Genomic DNA, 18,185 nt, shown 5'->3' on the forward strand with positions numbered 1-18,185 from the left:
GTAAAGACAGAATTAAGCTTAGCATTCAGGCTCTACCTGCCTGCTATGCACAGAGGATTAAACTCTTTTTTTATTTACCAAGTTTTATTTTTGTCAAACTATAGATAGAAGAAAAAAAATTAAAATCCTCAAACATACCAAAACCAGGCAGGTTGTTTACAAATTATGTCACATAACTCCCCTAAAAAAAAAAAAAAGCTGGCTAAATTTTAATTTTTTTAGCACTGTCTAAAAAGAGTTATTGTGTAACTAGGCCCTAAAGAATAGCCACATTTAAATACTGAATGGAAACTAAAAAACAAAGCTACATAATTTTTGTTCATATGGAGATAAAACCAAAAAACAATACTTAAGGCAACATTTTGTGTATACTATTGATTGGTGTTGCATGAACTGATTCAAAAGATAGTATTTGTAATAGTATGTATAAGCATGTTTTTATGTCTTTATTTCCCCTGGAAAAAAAACCTCATTAAATTTCTTATACATATATTTTAGTGATCTCCTTCCACAGCTCTTTCTGCTATGTAGGAGTTTAGATTCCACTGAGGAACAATGTTTTCTCAATCACAATAGCCTATGGTTTTGATTCTTGACAGAATAAGCATATGGGCTTTGAAGCTACAGTGTGTGAAATTGAATCCTTAGCACCAGATCTTATTATAAATGTCACATTTGATACTTACATGAAGTATTATATTACACTGAACATTTGTCCTACATGAAAGGTAGAATTCAGGGAAGGATTCAGACTTTCCTGAGTCTCACTTTCTTCATAGGTGAATGGGTTAGATGGCTTACAGTCTGTACATGCTGGCTATTTTATCAGGTGTTCTGGTGTGACCACACATCATTTGAACCATATTCAAATGGCTCAGAGTATCACAACAATGATGACATCTGTGCAATGACTTACATATGTATTATTCAGATTTTCGCCTTTAACTGTGGGATGTTCTGCTACATCGTGGCCCTAAAACTTCTGAACATTTTCATGAATACGAAAGTGTCACTGCAGAGGAAGCTGGCAAAACCACAATCTTCAGCTTTCCTTTGTTTGCCTGTCTGTGTGCTATTAAAAACCATATTATGGATTTCCTGACCTTCTCATGTGCATATTTTCCACATTTTTCAGTCACAGTTTTTTTTTGCAAAGTGACTTGCATTCTATATGTATGAGTTTTAGATTCTCTCTAATAGCTGGGACAGAAAAGCTCAATATTCACCTCCTATGAGCACCGATGTTAGTGAAAATGAATATATAGGTCTGTGTGAAGAGTGATCAGTGAACACAGCTCCATTTTTTTAAGTTCCTTTATCTTCAACTACCTTCACTGTACTTCTAGAGTGTGTGCAAAACCCCTTAGATTATTACATACAACTCAGCACAAGGTATAGCTCAGGGATTTTGGTTGTATTAAAGGCATATGGATTTTTGGAAAATTGTGATATCTGCCTTGCTTCCAGTTGCTACTCCAAAAAGACATAGATATCCCATGGGATGTGGGTGTATGTTTTGACTCTGCATGCCCTGGGACAACTGAAAGTATCTGAGATGGCAGCGCATAACCAGCTGTGTGTGGAGATCCTTTAATGACTGTCATTGAAGGGCTAGGAAAATAGCATAGGAAAGAACACAGTGTTTATCTTTAAAAACCATGAGGATTTGAGGTGTTATAGCTTACAAAGCCTAGCTTAACAACCCTGATGCTTATTTAGTATTGCAAATGGACATATATGTGACTTGTGGACAGCTTTTGACACCGTTATGGGAGTCATATTGGGCCCATGTGTATTCAATAGAAAGTAGGTACACAGCCTGTTTAAAAAATAAAGAAAAAGCCTATTCAAAGAGCATGTTACCGGTAAGAGAAAAACTTGTCTGTGTATTTTGAATGGTGTCTTGTTGAGTCTCTTCTGGATCTGGTTCAATCCAACCTTTTATTGGTAATTTGGATGATGGAGCACTCATCCCAGATCTCATATCCTCTGTGAACTTCCAGGAAACACTTTCTGTTCTACTGTCCAACCTACTAAAAAGGATGCTGATACTAGTACTGATCCTTTAGGGACCTCCCTAGTAACCACCTGCCAGGTGACTCTGTACCACTGATACCAACTGTTTGGGCCCAGCAGCCTAGACAAGTTTCCATCCATTGTATTCTTAACTATCAAAGTACTCTAACCTATCAAAGTTATTGATTGCTTTGACCAATTTGACTGAAGGAATATTATGGGAGACCATATCCAAAACCTTCCTGAAAGTAAAGGGATCAACACCCAGAGCTCTTCAAAAGCCCACAAAGCTAGTCAGATCATCACAGAAAACAGTCAGGTTGGTTAGTCACAGTTTGAACTAGTGAATTCATGCTTGCTCTTCCCAAAACACCTTCTTTGTTCTTTGTGTGCCTGGACAGTTTCCATGAGAATTTATTCCAAAGACTTCCCAGAAACTGAGGTTAAGCTGATTGGCCTTGCTGGGTGTGACGTTTTCCATTTTGAATCATTGGAAATGTCTTTTGGTGTATGAATGCTCAAAAATGGCAGGAAGTGACTTTGCAGTGTTGGTCAGCTCATTCCCCACCCTGAAATTCATCCTTTCTGCTCATATGGACTCATGTAACTTCAAGCTGCTTGACTGACTCCTAACTCTTTATCTTTTACTGTGGGTAGAGCCTCAGCTACTAGGGTCAGGGACTTGGGAGTCCTGAGGGTAAATCTTGCCAGTAAAAAACATGACAAAGAAGTCACTGGCTACATTAACCTGTTCTGAGTCCTTGCCACTAGGTCCTTTGCTCTACTGAACAACAAAGCTATATTTTTCTTATGTTTTCCCAGGCAACATTTTTATATTATTTCTGTGTGGATCATCCCAATTACACATTACTTTTGTTTCCTATTTGAATTTGAATTCAGTCAAGAATCTCCTAGACAACCACGGTGGATTTGTGCCATATTTTCTTGACTTGCAACAGGTTGCAATGCTGTTGTTGATGTTATCCCTCAGAACCTTAACTCTACCATGGTTGCTGCAGCCCCATCATGCTGCAGTTGTCATCAACCTCCTCATCCCCAGTCTGTTCTTTGTTAATCAATTTGTATAACTACAACAGTCTTCTGAGGCTGACAAGGCAGGAATATATTAAAAAAAAAAAAGTTTGGAAGCTGATTACTTGGCAGTGTGGTTTTACTGCAAAACTCCTATTCTGTGCAATACTATTAGAAAACAAACTTGAAATAACTAGTTTACTTTATTTTATACTGTGTTTGGTTGTGGCCATCACATCTTTGGAAACACACAGATAGCTGGAATGAACTTAGAGAAGCTACCCATGGTAGCAGAGGTCAGGATAGCTGACAAGAAAAACTCCTCTAGGTTTTTTTTTTGCAGACAAACTCCTCTAGGCTATCTGTTTGGAAGAGTTTACAGCAAGGATGGTGAAGAAGTACACAGATTAGTCCAGAGACTGTGAAAGTTCCTTTCATTTTATGTGAAAAAGGAGTTTCTCTCTGAATCTTAATTATCTTGAAATTTTCAGAGACTTCCTATTTCTGTCTCAAGTTTTATAATGTCAAAAGTCTTATAATGTTAAAAAAAATCTAAAAATTCTTTTTCTGAAATGGAAAGATTTGTTTTATTTTTCCATATCTTCATTTTCAGTGTTTTGTGAACTTTTATTTGTTTGCTTTTTCTTCTTGTTTTTGTTGTGAATTTTTTTTTTTTTGGTGAATTTTTGGTTATTTTGCTTCAAAAAAGTCACCTTAAACATTCTTGAATTGGAAACAGAGGAGACAGCCAGCACTCCCTGCTCTGTCACATGCCTCACTTATGGCATCTCATGAATAGCTGTACAAACCAGCTTTGGGGGCTAATGTGATGAAGGTGTGACCCTGATCCCTTCCTTTCCTGCTACTTAGCAGTGGTAGGTAACAACTACTAGAATTTCTCCAGGAGTAAGGTTGCCATGGAAAAGGATATATGGAAGGTTCTGGGTGTCCTTCTATCCTGACACATATCTGAGAGAGAACTTTCAGTCCTTTAAAATGCACCTGTTAGTCTACTTGTTTGCATCAGTATTAGCAACTAAAGATCACCAAGTGGTGAATATTTCCAGAATATATGGTAAAAATTAAGAAGTATCATATGTGCCACTATGTGTTTAATGAAGACACTGCTCAAAATTTCCTTGTTTCAGGATATTTTTATTGCTGTTAATTCATCTTTTGAACTGGGCTATTTTCTTTACTTGGCAATTAAAACCATGCCAACCTACAGATGATTTCTCTGATATTTTGGATCAGGCTCTCACATGTCATCTTTGATTACCTGTGTGGATATTATCAGAGATACTCAGTTGGCCAGCAAATAGACATCTTGTATACCTGTTTCCCCTACTACTGCATGCATTCTTTTGCCAGTGTACAGAAATTGTATCAGTCTGACTGTGCTATTTCCAGGTTTACATTGCCTTTACAACTAACCCAAGGAATATCAATGACAGTATGGTTTTCCTTTCCTTTTTACAGCTTGGTAACGATCTCAAAAATAGCTAAAGCTTGTCAGTTCTAGCAATGCTTCGAAATAATTTATTAATGTTATTTACTTCCTGTAGATTATAACACAAGTGAGCAAAAGCAAGCATGCAAGAAACATGAACTTTATGTGAGTTTCCGAGACTTAGGATGGCAGGTAAGATTATTATTGCTCTTTCCTAACAGTTCAAACTGGGATTATCTATATTAAAGTCCCCCATTATTTACACTATGTTTTCTTTATGGAAATTGGTATTAAAATGATGAGAGTCAGATTCTTTAAATGCATTTTATAACAAATCCTTGTCAGAATTGCTATCACTATAACTTTACCATTTTTAGCTCTTCTCTCAAAGATATCGCATACATTAGCAATTTTATGATATGGATTCATTCACATAAAGATAAATTTAAACTTCTGCTCAAGAGTTGAGTGAATCTGCACTAAATGAAACCAAAATCCCCACATCAAGTAACCTTTCAAGGTTTTAAATTTTCACTAGTTCAGATTTAAATCCCCCTTGTTCAGTGCTGTCTGCTGCAGGTCATAGAGATTTCACTGGGGTAGGGTCCTTAGGGAAATAAATCTTGGATTTATTTCCCTAAGGAAAATAGGTTCAGTGATCTTTATGATACCATAGCTAATTTTATATAATTTCTGAGGAAAACTCATCCTGCCATACAGTAACAAAAAAATAATATACTTACAGTAAAAGGTCATGAAGTCAGAGGCAGGGCATCATGGGAAAAGAAAATAGAGATCAATCTAGGGTTTTTTTCCAGAAAGCAAGGAACTCTCTATAAAGAAAGAACAAGAAGGCCTTCAGCAACCTCTAACTATTGCATATATAGGTAAGAACTCAGGGATGGTTGCGTGTGCACTTCGCATTTCTCTGAATTATTTTAAAACCACTCTCCAGAAGCAGAACAAGTCTATGAGGATCAAAAGTATGCTATCTCTTTAGTGACAGCTCAACCTTTATGTATCTAGCTGAGACTCTCATGGCCTCATTATCCTTTCTGATATTTTGTAGTATATTTATCCCCACAGCAGCCTGAAGAAGCAAGCAGAGGTTGTTTTCCCAAGTCTGCAAAGCATAATTACCCTGTCCAGGGCTGCAGAGCAGGCTTGTGGTATTGAACTCAGGCCACTGAACAAGAGAGCCATTGTCTCTTGATTACAGGGTTTTTTAGTTGGTTTTTTTTTTGGTTTTTTTTTTTTTTTTTTTTTTTCAGATTTCAACCCTTTTTTTTTTTTTTAAATTTTTTAGTTTGTTTTGTTTTGTTTTGTTTTAAACAGTAAATTCTGGTGTGCTCCAAGATGTGCTAGGCTCTCAGATCAGTGGCCATTGTGGCCTCAGTAGTTAAAGAAAAAAGAATGTAAGAATTAAAAGTTTCAGCTGGAAAGCCAGAGCTAAGCTGTACAATATTTAATCAGTGAAACACAGGGTGAAATAAGATACAAAAAAAAAAAGATACAAATCCCAAGTAGCTACTTGATCCTCTCTGCCCTTCCTGCAGCACCTCCATTACCTGGCAGAGGAGGAATTCAGCAAACTAAACACACAGCTTTCATTTACATTTTAAAATATTTTCCCTCTTGTGGTCTTTTGCCCATGCTGTGTTGCTTGAAATACTGAAAATGTATGATTCATTGACAAGCCAACAGGTAATCCCTAGCAACTCTCAGTCTCATGCAATAATACAGTTAACAGTATTGACTATGCTGAAGGAAGAGAATGCATTTTAATTACTTTTGTTGCACCAAGAAGGGCTCAAGACTTTTAGTCTGAAAGGAAAAGTATTCTGCAAATATATTTTAATTTTCATTCGCCCTTATAGCCTCATTAGTTGGTATTCAGTACAGATTTTTAGGTTTCATTAATATTCATCTCAATTTTGCATGAACAAAGCAAGTACTTTTTTTTTTGAAAAACCCCATTTATTTCACATGTGAAGCTCATTTTGCCATTGAGCAAGTCTTAGCTTGATATAGTTATAAATTCCCTGAGTGAGAAAATATAATGAGTGGATTTATTTGTTGTTGTTTTAGGATTGGATTATCGCACCGGAGGGCTACGCTGCGTTTTACTGTGATGGAGAGTGTTCTTTTCCCCTCAATGCCCACATGAACGCAACAAACCATGCCATTGTTCAGACTCTGGTATGCCTCTGACTGTGTTATAGTTGCCTATGCTGCAGTTTGTGTCTTTGCTCAGAATCTGACTCTTCTGTTTACCACCACTGAATTTTTATTATTTCTCGGTAAATCATAACTCATGTCAAAACCTGCTTTAGTGATTTTGTTGGAGAGAGGATGAACTGCTTGGAGTGGCCTGTGTGGTAGGTTTCACTTCCATTTCAAATGCAATAGCACATGAGAAGACTGTGTTATATTACTGGAGAATTGTGTAGACAGGAACCAAAGGGGCCCCCTGGTTTGACTTCCAAGAGTTTTTGCAGCTTATTGAAGCTCAGTGTTAACATCTACATGTTATACCTTCCAGAAATGATGACACTTGGCCACTCTGTGGACCTCTGTTGTCAACTGTTGGCACAGATTCTTACACTGTAATTTAATGTGAAGCTTTGCAAACAGATGCATTTACATGTACGAAATTGTGTTCAGTCATGCCTGGCTTACAAATGCAATTTAAAAATAAGTGTGTTTGGATCTGTTGCTCTGCCTGGTACATGTAAAAGGGGATTTGCAGCCAGCTTTCTGCCTCTGCTAATTCTTATGTTAGTCCTGTGCCTCAGCTGGAGCAGCCAAAAAGATGATCTTAGTTGAGGCAGCTGGCTAGGCCTCCTCTACCCCAGCAGTGCTCAGCTACAGGAATCATGACCTTTAGACTATGACTAAATGCAATGCTGTGAGCCCAAAGTCTGGTCAGTGTGGTCAAAAACTGATTTTTCACCTGTGCCAGCTGAAGAAGTGGCTCTGAAAAGCACTGGTATTAGCAGATTAAGAAGGAGAGGAATGAGAGATAATACACAAGGAGGGAGTCACAGCACGAAATGAGAACAGAAAAGGGTTGTCATCCCCAGTTAGTTTCTGGAACGTTCAAGACACTCAAGTGAGATTAGAGAAACATGGATTTAAGGTTCCATTTGATTTCAACTAATAATGGTAAGGTATTCTGACTATCGGATTATGCTGATGACTCTGTCCAAAGATAATGATCTTTTTTTTTGTATTTTCACATCAAAATCTGGGCCTGAAAAACCTTTCCCCCTTGAGAAATGAGTGGAGTACCTGGCATACTGGCCCAAACACCCCCCTCAAATTTAAACCCCACACCAAAAAAAAAAAAACCAAAAAACAAAAAACAAACAAACAAAAAAAAAAAACCCAAACCAAAATCAAGCAAGCAAACACACAGAAATAAAATGTTATTTATTTCTGATAGAAAACAAATTCTGTTTGTGAAAATTGCCAAGTATTTCTACATGAGAGGGACATTTTAAAAAACTCAGCATATGCTGAGAAATTTTCCCTTCCATTCAATTTTTCATTTACTCACCTTCTCCAAGTCCAGTCACCAATGCAGCATTATTCCTTTATACTAGAATTCCAGTCAGCAAGATTTACAAAAAGAAGGGAAAATGTCAGAGGCTGAAAATAAGTAGAAACATGTTAAGGAGTTCAGGTGAAAGGGAACAGAAAATGCCAGTTGGCAAGGAATACAACAATGTTCTTAGAAGACAATGAAGAACAGCATATCTGCAGTCCTGAGCAGAAAAGAAATAGGTCAGCAAAGCAATAGTTTAGTATTACACAAGCATTGTCCAGAAAAGTTGCCAATATCACTGAGATCCTCAGGTTAGAGTTCCCTCCTGCAATTATGGACTGTTAAATAAGAGTTGGCTCAGTGCTACTTTCTCTTGTGTGTTTTTCCTTTCCAAAAATGGTTATTTTCCCATTGTTAGGAAATGTGTGTAGTTTGTCCTATTTTTTAAATTTGATACTCAGTTTTTGTTCTTTTTATGGCCATTTTGGAATTGCATGTCTCCCTTTGCATGTACTGTACATGCATTCAGTGCAGCCAAAAAATCATGAGGCCAATTAAGTTTTAGCTGTACATAAATTAGATGAGATAACAGTAGTTTAATGCTTTCTGGTTTAGATTATACAAAATTCAGATTCACACAAGGTGTGCATATGGGGATGGCTTGGGAAGCAATTATTCATATGCTCCACCCTAATCCAAATGCAGTCACCTCCTGGCCATAATGATTACACCATTCTGAAAAAGCCTGCTCTTTGGTTTGGGAAGTGATTGTTCCTTGGTACCCCTCCAAACTTAACTGATTCTTTTTTATTTTCTTTTGTAACAAGAATAGGAGAAATATGGGCCCGTACCTCACTCTCTCCCTCTCTTGTTTCTCTGCAATTGAACTCAGGCAAACAGACAATACAGATGCATATAAATAAAAGACAGGGTGCATTTAATAAGCTCTATAAACTTTCTTCTCGTCTCCTGCATCACCCCCAGAACAGGCACAGGGGTAGCATTGACTTCCTGGTTATGCAAGGCAGTGGATTATCAGGTTGGCTTGCACTGAATTTGGGGTAAACACTTGAAAAGGCTGTGAACATCACTTCCAAGGGGCTATTGTGGGGCCACGGATCTTCCATCAGAGGTGGCAGGGGCTGGTGGGACCATGATTTATGGCTGGACAAACATCTGCCCAGGTCAGGCACAATCATTTTTTTCTCCAGTGCTTTGCTATTCATTTGTTAAATAGTTTTTAATTGTGTGTCTAAACTGTTACAAAACAGCTACTTTAGGATTTATTATTGCTCATTTCAAAAGACCTTCTCATGGTAACTGTTATGTAAAAATCGTTTCCTGATAGACTGTTCTCTGTTGTCTGGCAAAGGCTCTGGGTTTATATCACTGCAAGACAGATGGCTCAAACAGATTTACAAAGACGTAACATACAAACAAAATCTATTACTGCTGAAGTTTTCATCTATGCCTTAATAATCTGTTGCCCTCTCTGTTACAACTCCCTCTTCTCTGGCTCCCCAGGTTCCAAGTCTTCAGCGTGTGTAGAATATTACATCCAAACTTCTTTCAAGTAGAAAGAACTTGAATTTCCCCCATTTTATTTCCACAAGATCTTGTTTGTTCTGGGACACTTTTCAAAACTCTTTTCTTTCGCTTTAATCTTTCATTGATATATTTCAGCCTGGTGAACATAAAGATTTTTCTGCCTCAGCCCCTGCCCCAAATATTCTGTCCAGCTGGCACCCACCTTATGAACTGATTTTTATTTCAGTGGAAGTAGAATTGGATCCATAGATACCTAGATAAGACCTTAAAATGCACTCCTAGTGTCTGAGACCCCACATCTTACCATTTTATAGGCTGAAAATAGTTTCATTATGAGGCTTTGCCTACACAACCTTTGCTTTCTGCAATAGCTTTTCCTCCAACACAGGACAGCCTTTTAGCACATGCTGGGGTTCTGGTGAGACCTGGGGCTTGAGCCTTTGCTTCATGTTATGCCTTGCCCTCAGCAAAGATGGTATGGACAATATGTTTAAATGTTTTCTTGAGCAGCTGCCTAACTCCAATTCTCTAAATTTCATCTGAAAACCAACTTTCTGTCTTGGCCGCTTCTCATTTATCTCTCCATCTGCTTTTATTGTATAACCCTGCCCGTGCAACTGAAATCAGAAAAATGTGCTGGAGGTAAGCTGTACTTTAAAGTTGCTAACCGAGGAAAATTTGTGACCACAGCCCTTGCTGAATTGCAGACATGTTTTGCACTGACATTGTCCTTGCACCTCTCTGTTTGATATATGAGCTGTGTATTTATCTGTCTTTCAGGTTCACTTGATGTTCCCCGATCATGTACCAAAGCCATGCTGTGCACCAACAAAACTGAACGCAATCTCCGTGCTCTACTTTGATGACAGTTCCAATGTTATTTTAAAAAAATACAGGAATATGGTGGTGCGCTCATGTGGCTGCCACTAAAATAAAAAAAAATAATCTAAAGCAGAGGGTTTTATTCAAAATTGTAATAAAGTCAAGATATGAGAATTGCTGATGAAAAGGCAGGCCTAAATTTATTCCATTTCATGTTGTCTCTCATTTAATTGTACAGTATAATGTACATAGTAGCTTTTATTTATTTAAAAGTATATAGTTTCTTTTGTATGAGCAAAATTTCAGAACCATTTATTTAATGGGTCACCTCACCATGCAGCAGAAGTTCACAAATTAATTTTTCAATTGACCATACTGAAATTTGCTTTATCCCATTTCAATATTATAAAGTAAAGCCTTTTTATACAGAATTTTTTTTAAAATAGAAACTCCAGAAGTTCTGTAACTGCTTTGTATTGTTAGAGGAACTAAAATGCATTTGGTCATATTTTGCCAGTGAAAACTGTGGCAAGGTATTTATTTAGCAAAAGGCACAGGAAGAAAAAAACTAAACAAAACTGCTCAGCTAAACATATTTTTTCTTTTAGAACTTCTGCTCCATTAGAAAAAGTGAAATGTTGAACAGTGCTTAAGTAAATAAATAGCAGATAAAAAATAGAAGTGAAAAAAATTGCACATAATTGTTATAACTATTTTCTTTAACAAGATGAGTGTAACTGGAGGAGTAAGTTACTTTTTGGCTTGTGACCTGCAGAGTTTGCAAAAGGCTCCAGGCTTCAGAAATTCTGTGTAGACAGACTCTTGCCTCTACCTATGATTTTCCAAGTTAACACTAAAAATTGAACTACAACATTCTTACCTCAAATCATATCAGTCTATTATCTATGACACTGCTCTGGCAGGTATTTTTATATTAGTGTAAAACAAGCCAAAATCAAATCTTAAAAAACCACACAAGCCTTCCCATTGCATACACAAGCTACTATATGCACAAAGTATACAGAATACAGGGTATGGAAGGGCTTTGCTTTATTTAGCTCCCACTTCTGGATGTGTTTTAGGAGTGTGCAAGGGAAGGCACAGGGGGTGCAGCAGTTGTCACTTGTTTAATCAAAAATCTTATCCCTGGTGGTGGCTGTTTTCAGGTAAAGATAAAAAACACCTTTCACAAGATGATGCTGGGTAACATTCAGCCTACTTGCAGTCCCATCTGCTTTTCTATTGTGGGAATTGATTTAAATAATGGGACTCAATATGGGATACTTTTTTCTTTTATTTAGCACTTGCAGCTTCAATAGTTCTTAAATCCATATCAACAACTTTTTATTCCCACTAAATTTTGGCCTCAAGTTAAATCCTTTGGCTTTGAATTACACAACCAATTACAAATTACCATTCCCATCACCACTACACACAGTTTTATTTTGAATTAATTACACTTATTGTCTTGGGGCACCCCTTTGTTTTAGTGCTACAAAAATGGGAAAATGGAAATGTTTTTCTCTCTACTACATGGCTAATTATCACATACACTTTTATCATTAACTGCCTTCATTATAAATGCTTCCTTTAAACCATTCTCAAAGAGTTATTTAAAAAATGGATAGGATTGATAAGTTTCTTCTTAGACAGTCTAATCATGTAAACTCTGACTTCTCTGGTTATTTAAAACATATCTCAGAAAACTCAGATGATTACAGACTGATAAAATCAGCATGTGTGTGACTGTGTGTATGCATGTGAATAGGCAGCTGTTGTTTTTGCAGAAATTAATTTATTTTATCTTGCTATTGGAGTAATACATAAATCCTTTCTATGCATACACTCAATTAAAAAAAATTAGTTCTGATTTCAGCCTTGGGAACTCTTTCCCCTTAATAGAACAGTTCCATTTTACACTCCTGTCTGTATTTTATACTGTCATTACCTACATATCTAGATTTAGTTGCAGTTCATGCACAAGAATGTATAGGAAAAAAGGTCTGCATCTGAATTACCATTTTAGAAAAATTAAACTCCTCTGTTGTATTCAAAAAATTACTGGTTTTTTGTATAAATTGGGTAGGTGGATATGCTTTTTTGAACTCATTTTATTCTAAATGGAATTTGATGGACACTAAATTTTGGGTACATTAAGTAATATATTTTTAAATAATGGTGTACCATTTTGAGACTAAGAAGCTGAAGATTATTGTTATATTATTCTTTAAAATATGGCGTTGGAATATATTTCTATATTTTGAGACATAATAAACTTGTAATAATGTTTTCCTCTGCTGTGGCTTTGCTTCTTAGACACAGGACAAAATGATACTGACTTGATGTATCCTTTTAAAAGGAAGAGCAGGAGGTCATCAATGGTTATGGACAGATTTTCTTACAGCCATCTTTAGTACAGACATTTTGCAAAATTACTTTTATTTTGCTGGTTCTTAGACAGCCGATGGTGAACCATCTACACTTCTAATAAAAATCAGACCTTCAAATCATACCTCCAAGTGCTAGTACTCTACTCAAAACACACTAGAAAGGAAAAAAATTGTTTATAAAATTCCAAATAAATCCACAACTGGACATTCCTCTGTTTGCAATAAAGGATAGTGGCACCAAACTTTCTATGTGCTCTGGAGAAGTAAATGTAGGCATGTCTTCATATAAACCTGCTCAGATAATCTCTTCTTCAGTAGTACCAACTCATGCAAGACCTTTTGTTCTTTTCCTTCGTCCTATCAAATACCTGTTATTTTATATATATTTATGCATAATATATACACACATATTTAATGCAACGTGTACATAATTATATGAAAAATTACCCTTATCTGTAGCTATATCCACTTCTCTAGTTATGAAGACTCTTCCATTATCATTTAGGACACAAGAATTTTCTCTTTTTCAAGTTGTTTAAGGTTTCAGCATCCTTTACAACTGGAACCTCAAGGGCTGAAGACCCAAAAAAACCAGAATTAATGTTGCAAAGCTGTCTGGTAGCTGACAACATAGCAATACATTGGACCAGTGCAAAACCCAGCTGGAGAGGTCTCGGGGAGTTGTTGGCGTGGATGTCTTCAAGCAAAACAATGATCATGCTTCTTTCCACTGTGCATCTCTATGAAATGCTGACGTGTCCTCAACAGTGCCATGACTCTTCCTTCTGCAGTGGGCTGTCCAGGTAAATATGCAGTTGTGTGAGTGACTAGATAGGGAGTGCAAATGAAGCCACTCGAGGAGCTTGGCTATCTTCAGGAATAAGCAACCAGGCCTTGCTTGCTGCACAAGAGAGAGCAGCTGATTGTTTTGCATACTGGGATGTACAAAACTGTGAAACAATACTTAGTCTTTACATTATGATGTGAGTCAATTGTCAGACCACTTGGGGCCTCATTTTGGTAAATGGTAGATGCATGAGTGGTGTGAGTTACACCTATGCTGTAGACTCTCTTAGGAACAAAGAAAAGTTGCTTTTTGGATTGCAATTCACCTATTTCTCTCCAAAGACTACAGCGTAGATTTAGGACAGTGACTCTGCTTAGACCTTGTTTGAGCAACTGTAGCCAGTGACAATCCCTGACACCTTAAAAATAATATTACATTGTTGAAAAAGCTTTACTCAGACGTTTATTTTGTATGTGAAGCTTTGAGAAACCTCCTGTTATTATGATGGGATGTTACTTTTGTTTTGGAATATAATTTTGTCTACCATTTACTGGGGAAAGGTTTTCACTGTGTACTACTTCTGTTTTGGTTGGTTGTTGTTTTCTGAGCTTTTTTTTCAATTCCCCTTTTGGAAAAGATTCTTGATAAATTGAATTTACTCAAAGATTGTTAAAAAATGGCTTAGGCTTGTACTCATAAGACTCTGAATTGTTTCAGCAATAACCAAAACATTCTAATTATAGGACCTTAAAATTACATTATTTGCAGTCTCTACAGCTTTTTTGCTCACACATTCAGCTGTGTAGAGGGAGAATCTGACATGTGGTGCCTGAATGACAAACCAGCCACATGTGAATTATACAGCATTATCTTTTACTATCTCATCTGAAGTCACAGAACTTGCAAAATATGATTTACAATGTGTTACTGAATTCTTACTCACAGGGCTTGAGCAAGATCTTGATTAAAAACAAAAGAAAATGAAACTAAAAAATGCAACAAAAAACAGTGAGAGGAGGTTTCTTGTCATCTTAATTCAAATAAATCAGCACCAAACGTGGTATACGAGGGGTCGTGAATCTCATATGAATTAAAAGGGCCTTTTGTACTCTGTTTTCCACATTTACAACACATGACACAGACACTTCTCCCAACTGCTCTATTTCCAGCTAAATGCTTTCTGTTCTCTTCCTGTACGATTTTGCTTCCAATAAGCACCACTGATTATTCTTATTAATATGAATGAATATTCTCATTGCTTTAGCAGATGTTAATGCTTTACAATAGAAGTGTGTGTTATTAGTGTTGCTAAACTTTACGTGTACAGGAAAGTGGTGAGGCTTCACAAAGAGAAGAGGAGATGAGAGGCAGGATAGGGAAGACAACCAGGCCTCCAGGGTCCCAGTGCTCTAAACCCTGTTGCACACTCTTGGCAAGGGATGCATACACTTGGCACTTCTGTCCAGGCAACTCATAACTTTAAGGAAAGATAGGCAGTCTTGGAGGTTACCTGGACTTATACTTTGCCTTTATAAAATATTTTTCTATTTTCATGGTTATTTGTGTGCAGAATGCAGAATTCCACCACACCTTTTCAATGTGGGAGTGGTGGAATTTAAAAGCTACTTCTAGGGAATCAACAGCTATCTTGGAGCAGATCTTGGAGCACCTTTTCAGCAGGGTCGTAAATCTGTACTGGTGGAGTTGAAGGCAGTGTTACATCCCTCCCTTTTCTTACATTTTCCTCCTCCTCAGTGGGAAGTTCAGCAATGCTTTAAGACTGGGACTGTGTTCATATCTATATAGCAGGGGTTCTCAGGCCAGATGTTGGCTGGAGATGTGAGAGCAACATATTTTCTAGGGAACAGCTCTCAGAGAATAATATTGCAGCAGAGATATGGGAGCTGATCTTCTCTGTAAAACTTGTCCTGGTCTCTTTTGGGTTTCCAGCTGACTTATGAGCAGAAACACTTGTGAAAATGAGAAAGGTCTTTGACTAAATTGTAAGTAGAAAACTTTGTGGGGGATCTTTCTGGCATCTCTGGCCCCATAAATTCTTTGACAGAGAAGTCCAGGCTTGAACCTGGAGCTATTCGACTGCAGAGAGACCAGAATGCAGACAAGACATGGTAGAGAAACACAGTGCATATATCAAACTCCCTAAACTGATCTAATTGGAAAATAAAGCTTTTCATGCCTGGTTATTTTCTTGGTTGCTGAGCTGTTCTGCCACAAGAACATGTGTTCCCTTTTATTTGGGCAAATTTTACATCCACCACTTGGGATTCCTTTCCAAAATTAGTGTTTCTCCCTTAACCTCTGCAATGGCTCTTTTCAGCCTTCTCTGCATGTTATCTGTTTTATTATTCAAGACTAACAGCTCCCACCGGGAGTGCTCTTTCCTAGACTGTGCTGCAGGGACAGAACAAAGACAAGACCTGCCAAGTCAGTTACTTGTTTAACCGGGATGTGAAACTTTGAGAAACCTTTTTGCTTATTTTTTCTTTCATTTTTGCATGCATTTGGATTTCTCTTGGTTTGCTATCTTGGTATGCATTCTTGTGGATAAAAATACATATGTAAGTGCATAGAGTTCCATGAAACCTGTCTATGAAAAGGATCTGTACATTTAGCAAGAAACAAAATTCCCTAATTGGTTTCATCTTTGAAAATTGAATTAGTATAGCTGATTCTATTCCCCATAAAGAGTTTTGAGGAAACTACTGAGCCTGAAAACATTTCATGTTTTGAAATCTACTAATTTAGTGAAAATTTAAGAGTTTCTAATTAGCAGGACCTATACTGCGTACCTCAGGACATATATCCAAGGACCAGATCAATATCCCTGGATGTATTGGTGTACATACAAAATCTATCAAAATTAATAGTGCCCTTGAAATACTTTTAAACATATTTCTGATTCTTTCTGTTTACCCATATTGGACAGTGAAGTAATGAGAGTGGTATTCATGTCAGAATACAATTAACTCCTTAATTCTCAGATGTCTTCTCCTTATAAATAAGGCCTGATGCTTTTACTCTTTTCTCTCACTCATCTACAACAAAATATGGCTGAAGATAACTTAAAATTATGGAAAATTAATTTCATGCTTCAAAATTGAACTGAATGTGGAAGCTCCCAAACTTAAATTAGGAGTTTTAAAAGCAATCATGAAAGGAGTTTTTAATAATTTTTTTTAAAAGATCCTTGCAGATCTGCAGAGCTCACAGCAGCGCTGTGTAAGTGGCCCTTGGGGCAGAGGAGCCAGGACTGTGTTGACACCTGGCAGAAGCCCCATCAGCCTGGCAGGGCTGTGGCTGCAGGGCACTGATGAGCTCAGTGAGGAGCCAGCAGCCCACCTTTGTGGAAAGGAGCCTGGAAGCTGCAGGGCTCCCTTCTCCAACACAGTGCAGACACAGGGGCTGTCCGGCAGGGAAACAGGAGAAGTGTCTTGTAGAAAGGTGCACAGTAGAGCCCACTGAAAATGTTTGCATTTAATCAAAAAAGTGCTTAAAGACATGGCTCTATTTCAAAAAAGCCAGAAACCTATTCACTGTGAAATTCCCACTCCAGCTAAAATTTCTCCTGACATTTCTGAGTGAAGCTTCACTGACATTTTCACAGAGGTTTGCTCATTTTTGGCAGGAAAGAATTTGACCCCTCTCCTCAATCATGTTACACCCCATTTCCACTGACTGTCTCTTTTCCCATTCTCTTGGTTTTTCCCATGATGTAAATACACACTGCAGCAGAAGCAGCAGAGTTCCTCTGGATTTACTGTAGAATAGCTAGGTAACTAATAATAAAACTAAGAATAGCTAATTGCAAAATATTTCCTTCAATGTTTTCCTCCCATTCCTCTGAATCTTTTCCCTTAGCTGACCTTTGCTGCTGAAAAAAGCTGTAAGAAATGAGCCAAATAATAATTGTTAAGGCAGAAATCATGTGAATTGTACATATTTAAATTGTTTTAATTAGGTAACTAAATTAGGTAACTAACGTGATATACAGGTGTTATATCGTTCTCCTTACAGTCATTAGTTACAGGGCACTGCCCTGACTCTAAGCACTAAGTAAGGACTATCAGCCTTCCAGGAGAGCAGTCTGCTTGAATTTTCAAGCAATGCCAGGCTGTCAGGCTGTTTCATTTCACAGATGTGATTTTTGATATTTTTTTAACAGATTGCTCCTCTAGAAGTTTACTCAATACAGTAACCTTCTTCAGAAGGGCTCTGGAGTGCAGCCAGGAATGGTAACCTCTCCCATCAATGTATTTGGATCATGATGAGAACATTTGTACCCACTTTGGTTTTCTTCATGTACGTGTACTTTCATTGTATTCTAGATATGAAGAACAGTACTATGGCTTTTCTAGCAAGGAAGAGATCTCTGTCAGACAGTAAAATACATCTGTGATCATTTCTACTTAGTGGTTCTGCCTTTATAATCTAGTTTTCATGGTTGCCCAAAGACTACAGAATCCATATCACTCATCATATCAATTATAACAATTAGCTTTCCTGTGGACTGCTCTAATTTCATTAATTTTTAATCACTTATTTGTTGTAGGTAGTTACTATGCTCATTTACTT

At 37.3% G+C, this 18,185-nt stretch overlaps 1 protein-coding gene across 2 annotated transcripts in view; it reads left to right on the plus strand.

Moving 5' to 3' along the window:
- The window catches only part of BMP5 (bone morphogenetic protein 5), a 56,351-nt gene extending 44,417 nt beyond the window's left edge, over window positions 1–11,934 (plus strand). For both annotated transcript variants that reach the window (XM_041410628.1, XM_041410629.1), the window contains 3 exons: window positions 4,614–4,690; window positions 6,587–6,697; window positions 10,374–11,934. In XM_041410628.1, coding sequence (XP_041266562.1) covers window positions 4,614–4,690; window positions 6,587–6,697; window positions 10,374–10,523 — 338 coding nt within the window. In that variant the 3' untranslated portion in view covers window positions 10,524–11,934. The remainder of the gene's footprint in view (window positions 1–4,613; window positions 4,691–6,586; window positions 6,698–10,373) is intronic.
- Window positions 11,935–18,185: the final 6,251 nt, after the last annotated feature.

This window comes from Onychostruthus taczanowskii, unplaced genomic scaffold, assembly GCF_017590055.1.
Source record: "Onychostruthus taczanowskii isolate IOZ18803 unplaced genomic scaffold, ASM1759005v1 scaffold33, whole genome shotgun sequence".
NCBI lineage: Eukaryota > Metazoa > Chordata > Aves > Passeriformes > Passeridae > Onychostruthus > Onychostruthus taczanowskii.